The following is a 20,075-nucleotide window of genomic DNA, read 5'->3' as shown; positions in this document are numbered from 1 at the left end:
CACGGATGTTAACAGAAAACGTGTTTGCTAAGTATCGAAAAAAAAATGGAAATAATGGAATGGTTTGAGAAAGAGAAACTGTTGCTCTTCTGGCATCAGAATACGAGAGTTACAACTGCGCGATTTAATAAAAGAAGACAAGAATAAAGTGTAAAAAAGTATGTAAATCTACAAGATGAGACCTCCTTTATTCCTATATTTCCTGAGACAGTCATTACAATTGGCTTCCTTCCCCCTTAAAAACCCATCGTTAACAACCAGACTTAAATTAGTGAAATTCTGATTCACTCCAACCAAGTTAAATACAGCACCATGGCGGAAATTACGAAATCTTTCATGATACGGATTATCCGATTTTTTCGATCAACTGTTCAGTCCATCCCCTTCATTACCACGGATAATAGAGGTTCTACTGTACTGTCAAGCAGTGCGACGTACTTTAGTATTCCTACTGTTTATTTTGACATTTTTTTAGTAGGTTATTTTATGACGCTTTATCAACATCTTAGGTTATTTAGCGTCTGAATGAGATGAAGGTGATAATGCAGGTGAAATGAGTCCGCGGTCCAGCACCGATAGTTACCCAGCATTTGCTCATATTAGGTTGATGGAAAACCCCGGAAAAATCTCAACCAGGTAAATTGCCCTAACCGGGAATTGAACCCAGGCCATCTGGTTTCGCGCCAAGACACACTCACCTTTACTCCACAGGTGTGGACTCGAAATAATTGCTTACATCTGATTATCATGGATTTGTATTGCGTGTAAATAGGAAAGCTGACCAACAAAGTGATAAGGGTGAGGGATCTGGAAAATTAAACATCACCTCTGATAATCTAAATTAATTACTATAAATTACAATAATAAACTATCTTGTGTATAGAATTTATTGTAAAACGGTCATCTGCATTAATAATGAACATTCACAAGACATCAACTATGTTTGTTACGATGATGCTTCAGTGTGGAGCTATATTTGTCATACCAAATGTATTTGAGAGCTAGTCACGTATAGTACAATTCAACTTTTTGACTTTACACATTATATTCAATAAAATATAGAAAACATTAACAAATTAAAAGGATTTATTAATAGTGCATTATGCAACGAGCCTATAATGATAGTAATTAAGACGCGAGGATGTTTATGAAACGAGCGCAAGCGAGTTTCATAATTTTCATACGAGCGTCTTAATTACCATTATAGGCAAGTTTCATACGACTTTTTATGCTCGACCATATTTCTAACTTGAAATTATTCATAAGTATTCATGTTGTTCTTATGTGACTGGGGAGCGAACTGACCTTGTGCAATCTCGTAAATTGTGAGATGTGCGCAGACGCGAAAGTATTTTTTTTTTCCGGGCAACGAATGTCGACGACCTTGAGCTAGAGAGTAAGATAAACGTTAAACTTGATATAACCTTGAAATTGAATTCGACATTGAAAAACGAGATGACAAATTGAATTTATTTGAATATTATTTACAATTAACGCTAATTATTATAGTAAGAGAACATAACCTTCTGCGACAGTATTGGATTTCCAGCCTGCGTGACGTTTTGCTAGTTGTATTTCGATTGCATATCCGAGAATAATCGAAAACCTGAACTTTAATGAATAGGTGTACTTTAATGACATGCATTAAAGGACTGCTACCAGGTGTATAATTACTACATTTCGGCATGGTCCAGCGTAAAAGCATTTTATTGACGGATATCTTAAAACTCAGTTCAAACAAGAGCCCTTTATCAGCTCTTAAAATATTATGAAAGAGTAAAAAGAAGCACGTAACACGGGACATGAAGGCAAACACAACAATCAACGTCAGATTAGAAATTTCTTAGTCTATATAATGAAAGTCTGGTACCTAAAAACTGGCATATATATTACTCACGTAAATGCTGGTTTACAATAAACCGAGAACGGAAATGACGAAAACGACAACGGAAATGTTAAACTAAATATATTTAACAATATTTCCGTTCTCGTTCTCGTTGTCGTTTCCGTTCCCGGTTTGTTGCGAACCAGTCTTAACCTTACGTCATAAGGTTTGTTCCAGCACGGTTCAGAATCGATTCTGAACTGCCTGCTCATGTACAGTAACTCAATGTGTGTTTCCTCAAGACTAGAACTGATTCCGAACCGATACTGAACAGTTCCCTGTGTCAATGTGCTTTAAATTCGTTCGGAACGAGTGAAATCGGTTCTCTATTAAGAGCAGGAACAGGGAATTCTGAACTACTGACGCATGCTCAGATGATTTAATCTGATGTTATGGTTAAAATTTTTCGATATTAGATTAAAATTTAAAAAATAGTCCATCATGAGTAATTTGAAAGGTGATAGTGATATATTTTACGAAGAATTAAGTTCGGTAGATGAATATAATAAAGAAACTCTGAAGGCCATGAACGAAGAATTCAAGAAACGTTCCAACAACATAAAATCCCGAACTATACTTGTTTTTTTTAAAGACGGGACATGACAGGAGCGTTGCGATCGGAAAAACAACTGAATGTCACATAGCATGGTAGGTCTGTTGCTATGGTAACAACGGTTGAGTTGCCAAACTTAACGTTTCACATGGCGAGTGCTTATAGCTCTCTTGGCGAAATTTATTGTGCACACAATCTTAGCATTGGCACATTTTGTGTGTGATTCTCTGTCGATTTTTGTATTGTTTTCTTAACTTCGCGTCAATTGTGAATGAATGTTTTAACGTTAGCCATCTTAACGTCAATTGATACCTTCCATCAGCTGGCAGCGTGGTAGTCCATATTGGCAACATAGCACTGTAGTTGCAAGTTCGGCCGCTTAACTGTCATGTCCCATCTTTCAAAAAAACAAGTATAGTTCTGACACTGTACACAACTGGCGCATGCGTCGAAAGAAGTTCGGTATTAGCACAGTCTAGTATATACAGTCACGAAGCTTGAGTTGATGAGGGTACTAGGAACAACAGAAAATGCTGGTACTGTTTCACATTATATGTGACGAGACGATAGTAGCGATCCTAGTGGTTAACAACTATCTAAGGATGCATATTCCCTATGTATTGAACTTTGTGACTGTATATACTAGACTGTGGTATTAGTTCGGAATGCGTTGTATTGTATTGTATTGTATTTATTAACATTCCATGGTATTCATACATTGCTTTACAGCTAGAATATGGAACAAATAAAAAAACTTAATACTATTATAAAGTCTTAATTTATAGTCACAGTCCAGATGAAATATAAACAGACAAGATTTACAATATAGTCTACTAGTACAACACAAATTTTAGTATCAATTTCATAAAGTGTTAATGAATGTATGAATTCACCTACAGAATAGAAGGCGTGAGAAATTAGGTACTTCTTTAATTTGGCCCTAAATAATCTTATGTTTTGAGTTTCATTTTTTATATCGATAGGGAAGCTATTAAAAATTTTTACTGCCATATAACACCCTCCTTTTTGATAGCACGATAGACTTGCCGATGGAGTATGAAAGTAATATTTTTGACGTGTATTTATGCTATGAACTGTTGAATTAGTTACAAAGTTTCCACGATTACATATGAGGAAGATTATTAATGAAAATATATACCATGGGCATTATTTGTAGTTTTTTGAAAATAGTCCTACACGATTCCCTAGTTGGCACCTACTATTGTTCTAATTACTCTTTTTTGTAATAGGAATATATTGTTACTATCTGTGGAATTTCCCCAGAATATTATTCCAAAACTCATTACCGAGTGGAAGTATGCAAAGTATATTGTTTTTAAGGTATCGATATTTACTATCTTTTACATACTGTAGATCTAATAGCAAAACAAGCTGAATTGTATGGGGGTAATTTCTTTAATATGATTTTTCCAATTTAACACATTATCGAATTTTAAGCCAAGAAATTTGGTTGTTGTTATTTCTAATAGGGATCTAGTGTTAATTATTGCGCTAGAAATTTGCGAGGTTGAATTTCCACAGGATTTAAATTGAATTCGGTTAGTTTTGTTACAATTTAATACCAATTTCTGAATTGCTTGCTGGAACAAACCTATATTCTACAATGTTATACAAGTCGCATATAGAAATTAGGACCAGTGACTTTCAATGTAGGTCCTACCTCTGATAAGGGCTTCTTCTCAGCTGTATCAGTGTCATCACTCGACTGTATAGCCAATGGATCGACTTCCGGTTCCTCTTTGATCACATTCATCACGGCTGTAACAGACATTTAAGTGTTGACAGAATGTAAGCTGTTGAAAGAGAGGTTACCAGATATAAGTACAATATATTATTTTGCTCTAACATTCAAATCCGTTCTGAATTAATTATATAGCCTATCACACAAAAACACAGAATAGCTTTAGTATTAATGAGTATGTCGGTATGAATTCAATGACGCTCATTTCTCACGCACAGAACAAGAACCCAATCCTATATAAACTATTTAGACAGTTAAACACCTCATTATACAACATTCCTTTCCACCTACAACCAGCTAGGAGATATAGAAAATAAGGGGAAAGTTGGTTGGATTATGAATGAAAAGTAGCTTGTATTTCTCGTAGCAGAAGGCTATAAAATAAACATCAAACCATGCGCACACAAAAAAAAATGGAAATGAAAATGTGCCTCTAGACACACCACTTCCGCCCCTACATAGCCTAATTACCGACCAAAAATAATTTCCTGGCAACAGCAGAATATAAAGTTTGGTAGAAATAAATGTCTATATATACAATTAATAATAATAATAATAATAATAATAATAATAATAATAATAATAATAATAATATTAATAATGGTTTATTTAGTTATTAGTCTCTTTGATCTAGAAATATGAACACAGTAAACCTCTAAAACCATAAAAAGATTAAAAAGTTCACGTCATTGTTATTTTACGTTAAAAACAAATGAAAAGCAACCGGATATAGACTAACAAGGAGAGGACACGCTCTGTATAACGAATTAAATCAGATTTTGTGACTTGAAAGTACAAGACACACTGTTTAAAGTCATACCTGGTATGGGTGGCCAATGACCCCTCGTTTTGGAAATAATGTCTATTGTTTATGACATACTTCCGTTAAGTGCCTAATAGGAAAACATTAGACTGTGTAACACCGTAGCCCATATGGTTGGATGCTGAGTTGTTATCCAGGCAACCTGAGTTCGAATCTTAGCCCCTCAGAGACTTAATATGTAATTTATAATAACAAATTAATAACTCTGATTTATGTTTATCCTGTTCAAATAATTAACACACTTATGTACTAAAAATTTGATAATTTATGCCCTAAGTCATTTTTTAATGGTGTCTAAATTTTCATACGCTAGGCTCTGAGGAATACTTTCAGAGATGTCTAAATTTTCATATGCTAGGTTCTTGAAGATACATACAAACACTTTAAAGTAGAAATGATTATATTTTGCCATTTTATTAACTACACAAAAATGTACCAATTTAACAGTTTTTCGTAATTTGTAATCAGTTGATGCATATCCATCTTCCTTTTTCCGTATTTTACAAAATTTTACATAACATTATACAAGTAACTTTAATTTTATTGAAACTTTTTTACTACATTTATTGACATACTTATGTAGTTATGTATCAACGACAATGCAAAATCTATATTTTTGGTGTAATGTACTGTAATCTACATAGTCTTCTACAGCTCTGATTACTTTTTCAGTCAATAGAAAAAGGTCAGAGCCCTGTAAAGTCCTCACAAGAAAATAAGCTGCTGGGATAATGTACTTGGTTGAGAGTCCAGTCACGACAAAACAGAGTAATTTGTTTGCTAAAGTAGGATTAAGGCCAATACATTCATCATAAACCCCCTCAGCACTGACAACTCCGAAAAACTTGTCACTCGCTCTATCATATAGCAACCTTTCTTTGATTGCCATTTCATCGGCTATTATAGATACTATCTTTTTCATTAGTTGGAGACTTTCACATTCACCACTAAGGGCTATACTACACGAACGTTAAAAACGTTGCGTTGACAACGTTCTTTTATAGGGACTTGGTTTTTGGTAGTATAATCGCTTGTATAATTGCATGACTATACTACACAAGCGTTAAAAATGCTGCGTTGATTGCGTTGTTTCGATGTTGGGAAGTTTTAACGCAGAGGTCTGCGTTGGCAACGCCATCTTTTGCAAATGTATTCATACTACATGTGCATCACCAACGCAACGTCAACAACAGACTGGATATTGTGAAGCAAATGCAGTTTTTACTACCTACTCTTGGTGAGAATGAAACCATTTCGAATATACCTCCACGTAAACAAGAAGACATACCGGATGGTATTATTTCTCAGGCTATTTCGGGTCCTGAGAGTAATGTAAACGAAACCCAAAAAAAAAAAATAAATAAATAAATTGGGACCATCTCTCCGCTTGACAGGGACAGGAAGAAAAGAAAAATCTGAAAATATTCTAGTAACTGCAACAAGGGATATTACAAATAGATTATCAGAGAGCGTGGCCATACAAAGAGACGACAGAGAGAATGACAAGGATGGAAACAAAGCTTTCCTATCATTTGTCAAAAGCATGGACAATTTACCTCCAGAGCTTGCAATTGAAGCCCATTTCAATATTTCTGAAGTGTTCAGAAACCTGCTTGTCGAGCAACGGGCAACATCAAGAATGTCCCAATAATTGTCAGATATGTTGCTGTTGAGTGTTATTGCCGATGGTTCAAATAATTCTGAATTAATTGTTAATTTCAGTTAGTACTGATTTGTGCAGCTTGTAATCTTCTTAATTTTTAACATATTATGCATAAAATAAAAATGTAATCATTACAAATTAAGGCAAATTTTATTACTTACCATAATGTTACAACCAGCTTTTCGACAGGATGAATTGATTTCCTCATTACAGTATCAGTTTTCCTAATTTTATGAGAAATTAAATTCAAAAGATCGTCAGAACTTTTTATTGACATTCTGTAATAGAGAAAAAACTTGTCGGGATATTGTCGGTGATTTTCAAATGCAGTACTGTATAAAACTTTCCTGTCGAAAGTCTCTTAATGTTTATGGGATGAATTCGCCATCTCCTTTTCCTTTTTTTGAGACAGACTTTTAAATTGAACACATAGCAGAGCTGCATACCCAACTTGTATAACATCCATTGCAGTTCTGAAACCAAACAAAGCGTCTCTAAAGCAACGTGTAGTTTATACATTTTTCATGCATTACCAACGCCTATCAACGCAAAATTTTTAACGTTCGTGTAGTATAGCCCTAAGTCTGCATTTAATCAGTGGTGAAATTCCAGCATCGCAATCAGTATTTCCTATATACCTGTCTAAAGTTGAGCGCGAAGGAGCTGACAATAGTTTGGAATTTCGGGCGTGTTCATAACCCTTTGGGGATATTAATCTCCATGCTATACAATAACGAATGCTCAACTCTGACCATTCCGGTTTTATTCGTTCAAAATTCTTTAATTGATACATTAGATATACGGCTTTGATATCCTTTTTCACAGCAGCATATTTCAGAGCTACGAACTTATTAATTTCAACGTGACTATCTGTTTTTGTTTATTGATTATACAGTAGCGTGCAAATTAATCCGAACAACGTAATTACTTATGCAAAAACACTCAAACGGGATAAAAAAAAGGATCTAAGACATACCTCAGTAATCTATGTGGCCTCCCTTGTTCCTAATAACAGCTCTGAGACGATTTGGCATGGATTCCACTAATTTTCCACAAATATTCTTCATTTCTTTATTGCGAAACCATACACCAATGAGGGCAGAAATCATCTTCTCCTTTGTAGAACAATCCATTTTTTGCATTCTTCTTTTGCAAATTGACCACAAGTTCTCAATGGGGTTGATGTCGGATGAGTTGCCTGGCCAGGGGAGTACCTGAATATTCTTCTTGTTGAAGAATTCTGTAGTTTTTCGAGACGTATGGCATGGTGCCAAGTCTTGTTGGAACACACCTCTGCCATCCGGAAATGATTTTTGCAGCTCGGGTACGATTCTGGTTTCCAATATGTGAATATATTTGTCAGAATTCATCATTCCCTTGATAGGTATTAATGCTCCAGGCCCTTCATGTGTAAAACAACCCCAAAACATTACTTTATGGGAGTATTTGGGTGCTTGTTGGAGATGAGCTGCTGTTACTTTTTCGGATCCTTTCCGTACGTAAGAAACACGGTGGCCGTGGACCTCGAAATGAGACTCATCGGAAAAGTGTACATTCATCCAGTCATTCACTGTCCAGTGTTGATGTAATTTTGCCCACATTAAGCGTTTTTTGCACATAACAGGGGTTAGCAGTTGCTTCTTAATAGGCTTACGAGCCCTTCGTCCAGCATCCAAAAACCTACGCCGCACTGTTGTGACGTGAATATTCGCCACAGTGGTAGCCATTAACTCGCGGGTTAAGTCGACAGCAGTTAGTCTAGGATTTAATTTACTTTTCCTGACAATTAAACGGTCATCTGCAGGTGAAGTCTTCCTCTTCCGGCCACAGTTTCCTTTTTTCTGGGGTGTGATGGATCCAGTCTCCCTGTATCGTTTTATGATCGAATTAACAGTATCCAAACCGATGTGACATTCTGCAGCAATTTGCCTCTGTGTCATAGAAGAATGCTCTGCTAATGTTATAATTTTAGACCGTTTTTGTGGAGTTGTATCCATTTGTGAAGACGACAGAATGTACACAGGATTGCAGTATCAACTCTTCAACACAACTGAAATGCTTATAAGTACAAAACGACAGGTAAAATGTCACATATTATAAAAAATAATGACAGACCTGCAACAATGGAATTACACGTACTACAGATGTCAATTAAAGCGGTATGAGCAGCTGTGAGGCAAACAATGACAGAAAATGTAAAAATATATCGTGATCGGATTAATTTGCACGCTACTGTAGTTCACGTTAACACTTTGTTTGTTAAAAACATAAAATTGTTTAGTCACACATTAAAAAGTGTTAAAATTAAAAAAAAAAAAAAAAAAGGTATAGGGCCTATACCTTGGACAGACGGCCCATTTCGACGTGATGTTACGTCTTCATCAGTGTCTCCTGAACTACTGGTGATCTTGAATTCTGCGATGTGCATTTGTCGGTTGTAGGGGTGGGGGTGTGTTGCTCTTGTGGTGGGGGCTGGTTGTTTGTGTGTTATGACGTATCATGACATCGAATAATGTGTGGGTATTGAACTGTAATTGTGTATTAAGTATATGTTCTGGGTATGTTATTGTATGTTTATATATTTCGTATTGTCCTAAGATGTTTAACTGTGAACTTTTTGGTGTGATGTGTAACATTTCCATATCTGTTTCTATATTATTTTAGTCATGATTATTGTTGACATCTTTCAGGATAGAACCACACTCTTGAGAGAAATAAATACCGGTAACATTCAAAACACTCCATAAGTATTTTACTAATAAATAGGTCTTAACTGGTTTGCATACTGTATATTTGGTCTTCCTTCTTAAATTATTTCATATCAATTATCATTACGAACTCGCTCCTAATTCTGACTTAACGTAGGTCTAGCCCCTCATCAGTTGTTGTATTATTGTTACTAATCTGTGACTAGTTATTTGCATTTCATGTTTTCTTCATACTGTAAATACTTCTGTTTTTGTTAACCGAGATTTACATGTAATATTTGCTTAATATCTTTTGTTTAGTATTGGATTGTAACTGTTTAAATTTAATACCATTATTATGTCCTGTATTACTACTATTATTTTCATTTTATCTACTCTGTAATTACATTGTTGAGTGGAATGAATAAATAAATAAACGAATAAATTAATAAATGAATAAATAAATAAATAAATAAATAAACAAACGAACGAGCGAACAAACAAACAAACAAACAAATAAACAAACAAGCAAACAAATAAATAAATAAATAAATAAATAAATAAATAAATAAATAAATAAATAAATAAATAAATAAATAAATAAATAAATAAATAAATAAATAATGTGTTCTGCGTAATTTGATGTGATGTAGGGCTTTGTTATAGCTTTAATATGTTCATTATATCTTGTGACTCTCTCTATTGGGTTATTTTACGACACTGTATCAAGATCTAAGTTATTTAGCGTCTGAATAATATGAAAGTGATAATGCCGGTGAAATTAATCCGGGGTCCAGCACCGAAAGTTACCCAGCATTTGCTCCTATTGGGTTGAGGGAAAACCCCAGAAAAAACCTCAACCAGGTAACTTGTCCCGACCGGGATTCGAACCCGGGCGACCTGGTTTCGCAGCCAGACGCGCTGACAGTTACTCCACAGGTGTGGACATATCTTGTGTGAAAGGTTCTTCCTGTCTGTCCTATGTAAAAATGTGGGCAACTATTACATTTTAGTATGTAAACTCCAGTTGAATTATATTTATTTGAATGTTTGATATGATTATTTAGATATTTCTGTGTTGTGTTATTTGTGTTGTATGCTATCTTGTATTTTAGTTTTCTGAATGAAGTTGCAATTTTGTGAGTATTGGTATTGTGATATGTTAATGTTATGTATTTATTCTCACGTGGTGTTTGTGTTGGTTTGTTCTGTTTTTGTTTCGCCTTTTTTATTAGTGTGTCTATTACGTTAGGGTTATATCCATTGTCTTGTGCTATATATTTTATTGTGTTTAATTCTTCAGTGTAGTTGTCATTGTTCATTGGAATATTAATTAATTTATGTGTCATTGTGCGGAAAGCTCCATGTTTATGTTGTATGGGATGGTTTGATGAATTGTGTATATGGTTGTGGTGGGTTTCCTGTATATTTTGAATTCGTGTCTGCTATTTGTTTTGATTATGGCGATGTCTAAGAAGTTTATAGCTTGGTTATTATCTGTTTCTATTGTATACTTTAATTTGGGATATATTTTGTTGAGTTGTTGATGTACGTTTTCTATTTGTCTTTTGTTTCCATTACATGACTATTATGTCATCTACATATCGATGCCAGTACATTATTTTCTCCGCGTGTTTGTTGTTGTCGGTGTTTAGTATGTGTATTTCTTGTATGTTGTGAATAAAGATTTCAGCTAATATATTTGATATAGGTGAACCCATTGGTAATCCTTCAGTTTGTGTATAATATTTATTGTTATGTGTGAAATAATTTTGTTTCGTAATAATCTCTGTAATGTATATAATTTTGTCAATGTGAGTTTGTTTGTTTTGAACATCATTTTCCAATTCTGTAATTTTCTTTTGTAGCCTCAGAATTTTGGAACGAAGCCTATTGATTTCTTTTGTTTGATACAGACACACTATTTCTTGTATCAATAATGTCTACATGAATTGCTACGTCACACTTAATGTTTGTAACTTCATCGTGGATATCGATTCTTGTGTCGTGACAGATAGTTTCTGAAATAATCAAAGAATGTACGAAAATTAAGAAATTCATACTTCTGTATTTATGATTTAACATAAAAAATATGCTATTAATTAATTTATATTTTGACATATGAAAATTTTTAAAATATTAAATAGGCCTACATACCATTGTCTATGTCGACGCTAATTTCGTTGTTAGCTCTGGAGACAGCAGGTTCCTTTCGCGATTTCTTCTCTCTTGGTTGTAGGTAACACGGATAATTTGGAAATTTGCTTGGTATCACACCTGATTTTAAAATTTTCCTTGCACAATTTTCTCTATAGTCTTCTATGCGAAAATGGAGACTACAAACACGAGAATGGTCGGTGGGAATCCAACTACTACCTTTACACGCGCCTTGTCTAGAAATTGCCGAAAGCCACTTTTCTCGAAGTTCCTTAGCCGATGGTATCTCATGATATCCTATACCTTTACACCGAGAACTTCGTTGATTCGATTTACATAATGGCACACAACAATTTACCATGTTCAAAAACCGAAAATAGCACTAAAATAATGCATGCACACGTGCAGGACATGTGCTATTAGTACTGATGCGGTGTTGACTAGTGTACTCTAACGGCAGATTGTAGAAACACAGCTGCACGCAGGTATCCATACAAAACTTAAGAATAGAGCAGTTTAAAGATACAGAAGGTAGTGAGTTTGGGATTGGGATTGCGGACACTGTGCATATATACGGGTATTTTATCTCTTGTATTGTTTCCCTGATTATTTCACACGCCTTCTAAACTCGAGAATGTGGTATCTCCCGCATTGGTCCCCACACAGTTCACAAATACACATTTACAATTTGAACAATAATCCTCCACTCGAAACTCAAGGCTAAGAATGAGGAATGAGCGTGCAGTTAAGCAGCCATAAGCTGCGATCCAGCAGGCAGTGACTTCGCCTATGTACATTTAGTAGTTGTCCAAAATAGTTATTCCATCTGATCAGGATTGAATATAGCGAAAGGCTTATAATCTATTATGCAGAATTTCCTCAGACACTACTGAAAATGTTGTTAATGATTAGGTTACATAAGTCTATAATTAGAAATAATACAGTCATCTTCCTTTCTAGAACATATTATTATACTACTAGGTAGTACTACCTTTCACTACATCGAACTTGGAACATGTACCTCCTCTTCATTCCTCTGCATAGAACATCCTTCTACTCATCTTTCAGTATATCGATTCCATGCCTCTGGAATTCTCTCCCCGATCATGTCAGAGACTGTCGGACAATATCAAAATTCAAATTTAAGTTAAAAAATGACATTCTAGTTCACGGAATTACTTGTTGAATACCTGTCAGGTTGCGCAACTTCGGCTTAACCCATGACATATACTAAATATTGTAACTATGCTGTTGTAAAATTGACAATTATTACGTAATATATTTATTATCATCATCATTGCTATCTTTGTTTTTCTTTCTTTTTTTCTTCTTGTATTAGCTCGATGAGAGCTCTATAGTGTTCTTTTGACCCTCTATAGGGCTTTAATTTAATTTGTATTATTTCATCGGCGTTTGTATTTCTTTCTTGTATTTATATGTACTATCTGGTAGAATGGAAGAGAAGGGCTTATGGCCTTAATCCGTCAGATTAAATAAATAAATAAATAATAAATAACCTGCAAATAATACAACCGTCCTACAAAGTACCGTACCGTAGTATGAATTGCAAAATTATGATGTAGCCTAATGAAGAAAATATAGCACAATATGAAGGCAAACAATACTCAAATGATAATTACACCAAAAGCGAAAACCGTAAATATTCACGTGTACTTACTTATAATCCTCTATAAATAAAATTAAAATGATAAGGAACCAAGGACATCAATATCCTCACTTTCACGTTCAGAATCATTAATCACAATCAAGAAAGCCGTGACCAAAGACACCTATCAAAAATACCATGAAACCCAGATCAAACTGTATACAATTTGTTTAAAAAATACGGGGGCATAATTTCAGGTATGTATTTCCCACATGTAGACAATCAAAATAGTTCATTACAACATGTGTCCGGAAATGCTTCATTTCCGAGTTATGGCCTTCACAACATTGAAATTCACCGGAACGTTTTTCTTTCCGCAGGTCGTTGTCATTACAGATGTTCAAAATGTCCACCTCCTGCTTGAATACAGACCTCACATCGATGTCCCATTGACCTGCGAGCACGATCCCAAACTCCAGGAGTATTGCGTATGTCCTCAGAATATGCCACAATTCGATTCCGAAGGGATTCCAAATCAGGCACCGGAAACGAATAAACCAATGATTTTAAATGGCCCCACAAGTAGAAATCGAGAGGGTTCAGATCAGGTGAGCGTGGAGGCCAAGCAATTGGGCCACCTCTACCTATCCATCGACCAGGAACCCTTCGATCCAAGTACCGGCGAGCCGTACGACTGAAGTGTACAGGAGCGCCATCATGCAAGAAGTGAATGTGTTGGCGATTGATCAGTGGAGTGTCTTCTAAAACATGAGGTATGGTGTTTTCCAGGAAGTTTGTGTACGCCTGCCCCGTAAGTCTGTTTACAAGTACATGGGGTCCAACTAATCGATCACCAATGATACCGGCCCACATGTAGAGGGAGAACCGCACCTGGTGATGAGATGGAACAGTTGCACGTGGGTTTTCATACGCCCATAGATGCTGATTGTGGAAATTTGTTATGCCATCTCGTGTGAACTGTGCTGCATCTGTAAATAATACTAAGGCAGGAAAGTTCGGATTTACACCACACTGCTGCAAGAACCACGACAGAACCTAACTCGTGCAGGGTAATCTGCTGGTGACAGGGCCTGTACACGTTGCAAATGATAAGGATACAATTGATACTCTTTCAACAGTTTCCAGACAGTCGTATGAGGAACATTGACTTGCAACGCTACCCTTCGTGTGCTGATAGAAGGGGTCATGTTCACAGCATCCAGAATCTCCTCCTGTACTTCTGGAGTAGTAGATCTTGGTCGTCCCCTTCCCAAACCAGGAGAGTTAAATTTTCCATACTCGCACAGACGGATGGAGACGTACAAATGTCTTCCGATCTGGACATTGTCGCTGTGGGTACCTCTCCTGGTACAAACGACGAGCCAGCGCAGCATTGCCGTCCGCCTTACCGTACATGAAGTGTATCTCTGCCAGCTCTTGATTTTAATACATGTCCCACAGTCTAACGCCTACACAACACTGAATGTAACCTTCGCCTCGGAATGAACTCTCAGAGTGTCCTCTTAATGTCTCCTTTGACGGCAACGACCTGCGGAAAGAAAAACGTTCCGGTGAATTTCAATGTTGTGAAGGCCATAACTCGGAAATAAAGCATTTCCGGACACATGTTGTAATGAACTATTTAGGTTGTCTACATGTGGGAAATACATACCTGAAATTATGCCCTGTATTTTGAAACACCGTGTATAATATATAAATGCGGTGTTGCTATACCTACGACTACACTCGTACGCACACGGCTATTTTGATGAATTGTACGAAGCACGACCGAACTCTATGTCGTAAGCAATTTTGTAAGACTATTTTTCTAAAGAGACAAAATTATTTTGGAACTTATAATGTTGGTCTACATAAAAATAAAATTAACAGCTAATTCGTCACTTTCCTAGACAACTTTTCTTCATTCAGTATGTCATTAACTAGTATGAAAAAACATGCTTTAAATGGATAAAAAATGCTTTGAAAATCAATATGATGACTATGTTTGCCATGCAAGTCATAATTCGTCATGTTGAGCTCCAGGTTCCATGAATGTTGCTGTTATATCAAATCAAAGTAACACGAGTTCAGAGATCTGCTAATTTCCTGGTATGTTCAATAATGGATGTATTTTAACAAATACTACGTTTTCGTGGAGTATTGAGATCGAACTGAATACACTTACTGTATTGAAATATTCATGAAAACGGGGATTCAGTTCGATCTGAGTCTCAAGGTCGATACACCTAAAAAGTGGGATTGGATCGTATTCAGTTCGAATTGAGTTCAATGGAAACGGGTATCGTATTCAATTCGATCTCAATACGCTAAGCGCGTGATCTATCGTCATTTGTTTGATGTGTCAGCTGTTTAATCAACAGCGAGGGACATATGTATGTTGCAACAAGTTAGAAACTAACTCGTTGGTATGTTGAAAAAGAGTGTTGTAAAACAAAATATTTCGTGTTTTCCTAAAAGTCAATATTACCATTATTCATCAACAGCCAGAATATTAAGTTTTCATGCGCCTCATTTGGAAAAAACAACATTGTTTATAGCTAATGCCTACAGAGTGACCAACACGCTAATATGTCGATGACATGTTAACCAACATAACTACTTTCGGAACTTCAGCTTCCGTACTCAGATCGTTTTCAATACGTATCGAAAATTGCATGAAAACAGGGATCGTATTCAGTACGGATCGTATTCAGATCGAACTGAATACTGCATGAAAACGTAATAACTGAAATACGAATAATATCGCAGTAGGATTATGATGTCTAAACGCACGGACGATGAATTATTCAGCGACATTTTAGCGGTGTCAGGTTTGAGTCGACTGCAGGTGGATATGTAATCATAATCAACAGCTGCCGTATTGATTGGTATTAAATATATCCCGTCGCGCCAGCCAAAGACAAAGTTTCTTGTGGCTTTCAATATAATAATGTTGTTTCCGACCGAGCTTCATCGTGCTTGCTTTACACAGGGATGACGGTCTCGATGAAGAAGGCAATTTGAGTGCTAAATGTCATTGTGGATATCAACTATAATTTAGTAATATTTTTGATTAGATTATGAAATGGCTGCTGATTTGTTTGACTGCTGAAAGTCATTGTGGATGTGAATAATAGTTAGTAATATTCCTAATTGGAACTAAAATTTTACTGGAAAAAAAAAAAAAAAAAAAAAAATATATATATATATATATATATATATATATATATATATATATATATATATATATATATATATATATAGTCCTATGAACCACCTTTTTGGGTGTTACGTGAATTATATTTTTGCGCACCATCTATAAAAATAGAAAAATGACGAATCTACGACAATTTTATGCTGAAGTACGACATTTTTCACGAGTTGATACGACGGTTGCGTTTCCTTTATCTGGCAACCCTGCATAAATGACATAGTTGTGCAGAACGTATATTACATTACTAGTTGCACAAGAAAGATTATCTGTTTTCTAGTTTGTCTCTTTGGCACTTACACTCTTTTCTGTGTCCAGTCTTCAATAGTTTGACTGGGTAAACTAAATTAAATCTTTAGCGCACGGCCAGTAAATGTCATTCTCTTTCCATTATTGTCATAGATTACTGAATGCCATTATCGTTGCTATTTTAAAGCATAATTTCATACAAACATATCACTGGATGTTTGGTAATTTCCTAGAAGACGATATTCACGGGAAGAATCATGACGTCATGCGTATGTGAGTTCATAAATTATCTTAAAGCACTATAGATTGTGTTTCACAACAGCAACAACTTTATCATAAATTATTTAATTGTATTATTTCATTCCACGTAAAATGAATGGAAATAAATATGAACATACGTTGCTTTATACGTCAACTTCTATTCTTAGTCTTCGATTACTAGTATAGGCCATCCAAATACGCGATTCGTCTGTCTCGACTACAGTGCCATTATCATTATTATTATTATTATTATTACTATTATTATTATTATTATTATTGTTATTATTATTATTATTATTATTATTATTACTGCTGTAATCAAAATAGTAATATAATTGATATGTATTTGGATTCATTCACTATAGATTATAATCTACAATGAAAGAAATGCATTATTATTATTATTATTATTATTATTATTATTATTATTATTATTACTACTATTAAATAGTAAATATTACTAATTATTAAATAGTCGGGAAAATAATATACCGGTATTTGGCATGCATTGGATTCATTCACTATAGACTAACCTACAATGAAAAAAATGTATACATCTTGATTACACAACTTTTAACACTGTATCACTTCGGAATATGTATGATAAGATCTTCTTGTGTTAAATTCTAACGTACCTTGCTTACATGTTTCGACGTACTTATGGGTCATCTTCAGAACTGGTCGTTGTTGGTCTTGGCGCCACTTGTTTGTTTCCTGTGAGGGTGTGTTAGTGTGGTATAATGTAGAGTCAAAGTGTGTGTTCTGAAATTGAGTTGTGTGCAATTTCGTTGAGGTATGTTTTCGTGTGTCTGTATATTTCATATTGTTCTAGTGTGTTTAGTTTCTGGCTTTTTGGTTGCATGTGTAGTATTTCCATGTCTGTGTTGATGTCTCTGTGGATGTGGTTAGCATTTGTGATGTGTTCTGCATATGTGGAGGTGTTTTGTAATTTTGTTATGGCTCTTCTTTGTGTAACATGTTTGAAATGATCTGCCTATCTGTCTTATGTAGAAGTTGTTGCAGGTGTTACATTTGAGTTTGTATACGCCTGTGTGGTTGTATTTGTTTGTGTGTTGAGATGTTTTTGTAGAATGTTATTTGTTCTGTATGCGATGTTGTAGTTTAATTTCTTGAATGAGGTTGCAATTTTGTGTGTTTTTGTTTTCGTATGTTAGTGTGATGTATTTTTTGTGTTCTTGTGTTTGTGTTGTATTCTTATGTTTTTTGTGGTTATGTTTTGTCTTACGTATTATGTTGTCTATTATGTTATGGCTGTATCCGTTTTCTTGTGCTATGTATTTGATTGTGTTTAGCTCTTCGTTGTAATCCTGTTGGATCATTGGTATGTGGAGTAGTCTGTGTACCATTGTTCGGAATGCAGCTTGTTTGTGTTGTGATGGGTGGTTGGATGTATTGTGTATGTGTGTTGTTGTTGTTGTTGTTGTGGGTTTTCTCTATACTTTGAATGTGTGTTGTCTACTTTTGTTATTATGATGTCTAGAAAATTTATGGATTTGTTATCTTTGTTGTCTTAGTAATTATAAATCAAAACAAAATGTTATGGGGTACAAAGCAAAATCTCTCTCACATGATATCCTAAGTTCATCTAAGTTTCATAAGGAGGTACCAAACATAACCGCAGTTGAGCTGTTCGATATTGTTTTGTGACCGAACTGGGTTAATAACAGTGGCTTTGAATTATTCGATCATGACGCAGGGAGAATAGCTGTCACACAGACTAGCTGAACTTCATGTTAAATTTCCTTCCCATGAGAGTACAATCAACGCACACTTCGTAATGCCACACCAATTCATGACGCCTTATAGCACACAGCAATAGAACGGAATTCTAATTAATTCTACTGAATATAAAGTATGAAATGCTTTTCTCCACTGTTCAACAAACACAGAACACACGGTGAATCCATTTCCATTTCACACAAGAATGTGAAGTCAAACACAGGACTGTTTAGAGGATGAAAACACAAAACAACTTCTGCAAACTGTACTGGATCTACGTCCAGCCAAAGTGGATAGTGTACCCAGTCTACGGCTGACTACAAGAGAGAAAGAGAGAAAGAAAGAAAGAAAAATGAAGGAAGAAAGAACAAAGGAAGGAAGAAAGAAAGAAAGGAGAAAGGAAGAAAGAAAGAAAAATGAAGGAAGAAAGAACAAAGGAAGCAAGGAAGAAAGAAAGATTGAAAAAAAGAAAGAAATAAAGAAAGAGAGAGAAAAAGTATTTTAAAATCCAACACAATATCAAGTAATTTCATTGGTTGTGCAGCAAACTTTGCGAACACCTAAGCACTCCAAAAACGTTGCTTTCTGGATGTGGAAACTTTGGACATATAACCTAATAATCCATGATTCTGCATCTGGAAGAGGTCATATGTTTGTGTGCCCAGAACATGTGGCTAAGAGAGGGGTTGATGAAACTACATCTTGTGTACTAAAATTTGGAGACACTAAAATATCGAGGAAAACATTTGTATCTGTACACAGATAACTGTGCAGGTCGAAACAAGAATGTCGCTATGATTATTCCTTTCGTGACACTGGTAACCAGTGGCAATTGTGAAACAGTCATCACCACCAGGTCATACATGGCTGCCCTCTGATTCCAATCAGGTATTAATAGAGAGAGAGAACATGCTAAGTGGCAGTTTTATTTTTAGAACGGATCATTGATTTCAATAATAAGGAAGGCTTCAAAACAGAAGAAGTTCGAAACTTACGCCATGAAGACTAAAGATTTCTTACCAACTTAAAATTGTTTAATCGACACGTTAAAAGTGTTAAAATTTTTTAAAAAGGGTCATGTACCTTAGACAGATGGCCAGTTTCGACGCCGGTGCTGCGTCATCTTCAGTGTCCTACGAACTACTGATGTTCCTGATGATCTTGAATTCTGCCATTCGCATTCGTCAGTTGTAGGGGTGGGGGTGTGTTGCTCTTATGGTGGGGGTGGTTGTTTGTGTCTTATAAATAATGATTTCGAACAATGTGTGGGTATTGAACTGTAATTGTGTATTAAGTATATGTTGTGGGTGTGTTATTGTATGTTTGTATATTTCGTATTGTTCTAAGATTTTTAACTGTGGACTTTTTGGTGTGATATACTTGTATCCTTTACTGAGAAGTACGACAACCTTACTGCCCATTACCAACGGAAAATATGACCTTAAAAGCATGCTTCTATACATATCTCCTGTATATCA

The 20,075-nt window shown here is 35.3% G+C and overlaps 1 protein-coding gene across 5 annotated transcripts in view; it reads right to left on the bottom strand.

Annotated features, from left to right (window-relative positions):
• The window catches only part of LOC138691781 (zinc finger protein 493-like), a 75,731-nt gene that overhangs the window by 23,302 nt on the left and 32,354 nt on the right, over nucleotides 1-20,075 (bottom strand). Inside the window, exons 1-2 of one of the 5 annotated variants that reach the window (XM_069814167.1) lie at nucleotides 13,209-13,302; nucleotides 4,120-4,217 (exon numbers count right to left, since the gene is read on the bottom strand). In XM_069814167.1, coding sequence (XP_069670268.1) covers nucleotides 4,120-4,212 — 93 coding nt within the window. In that variant the 5' untranslated portion in view covers nucleotides 4,213-4,217; nucleotides 13,209-13,302. Of the gene's footprint in view, nucleotides 1-4,119; nucleotides 4,218-9,026; nucleotides 9,433-11,530; nucleotides 12,463-12,521; nucleotides 13,014-13,208; nucleotides 13,303-20,075 lie in introns of those variants that run through there. The other 4 variants (XM_069814166.1, XM_069814164.1, XM_069814165.1 and 1 more) reach the window with 4 other exon arrangements.

Source organism: Periplaneta americana, chromosome 16, assembly GCF_040183065.1.
Source record: "Periplaneta americana isolate PAMFEO1 chromosome 16, P.americana_PAMFEO1_priV1, whole genome shotgun sequence".
In the NCBI taxonomy this organism is placed as follows: Eukaryota; Metazoa; Arthropoda; class Insecta; order Blattodea; family Blattidae; genus Periplaneta; species Periplaneta americana.
The sequence above is the reverse complement of the archived record's forward strand: the minus strand, read 5'-3'. Positions and strand labels throughout refer to the sequence as shown.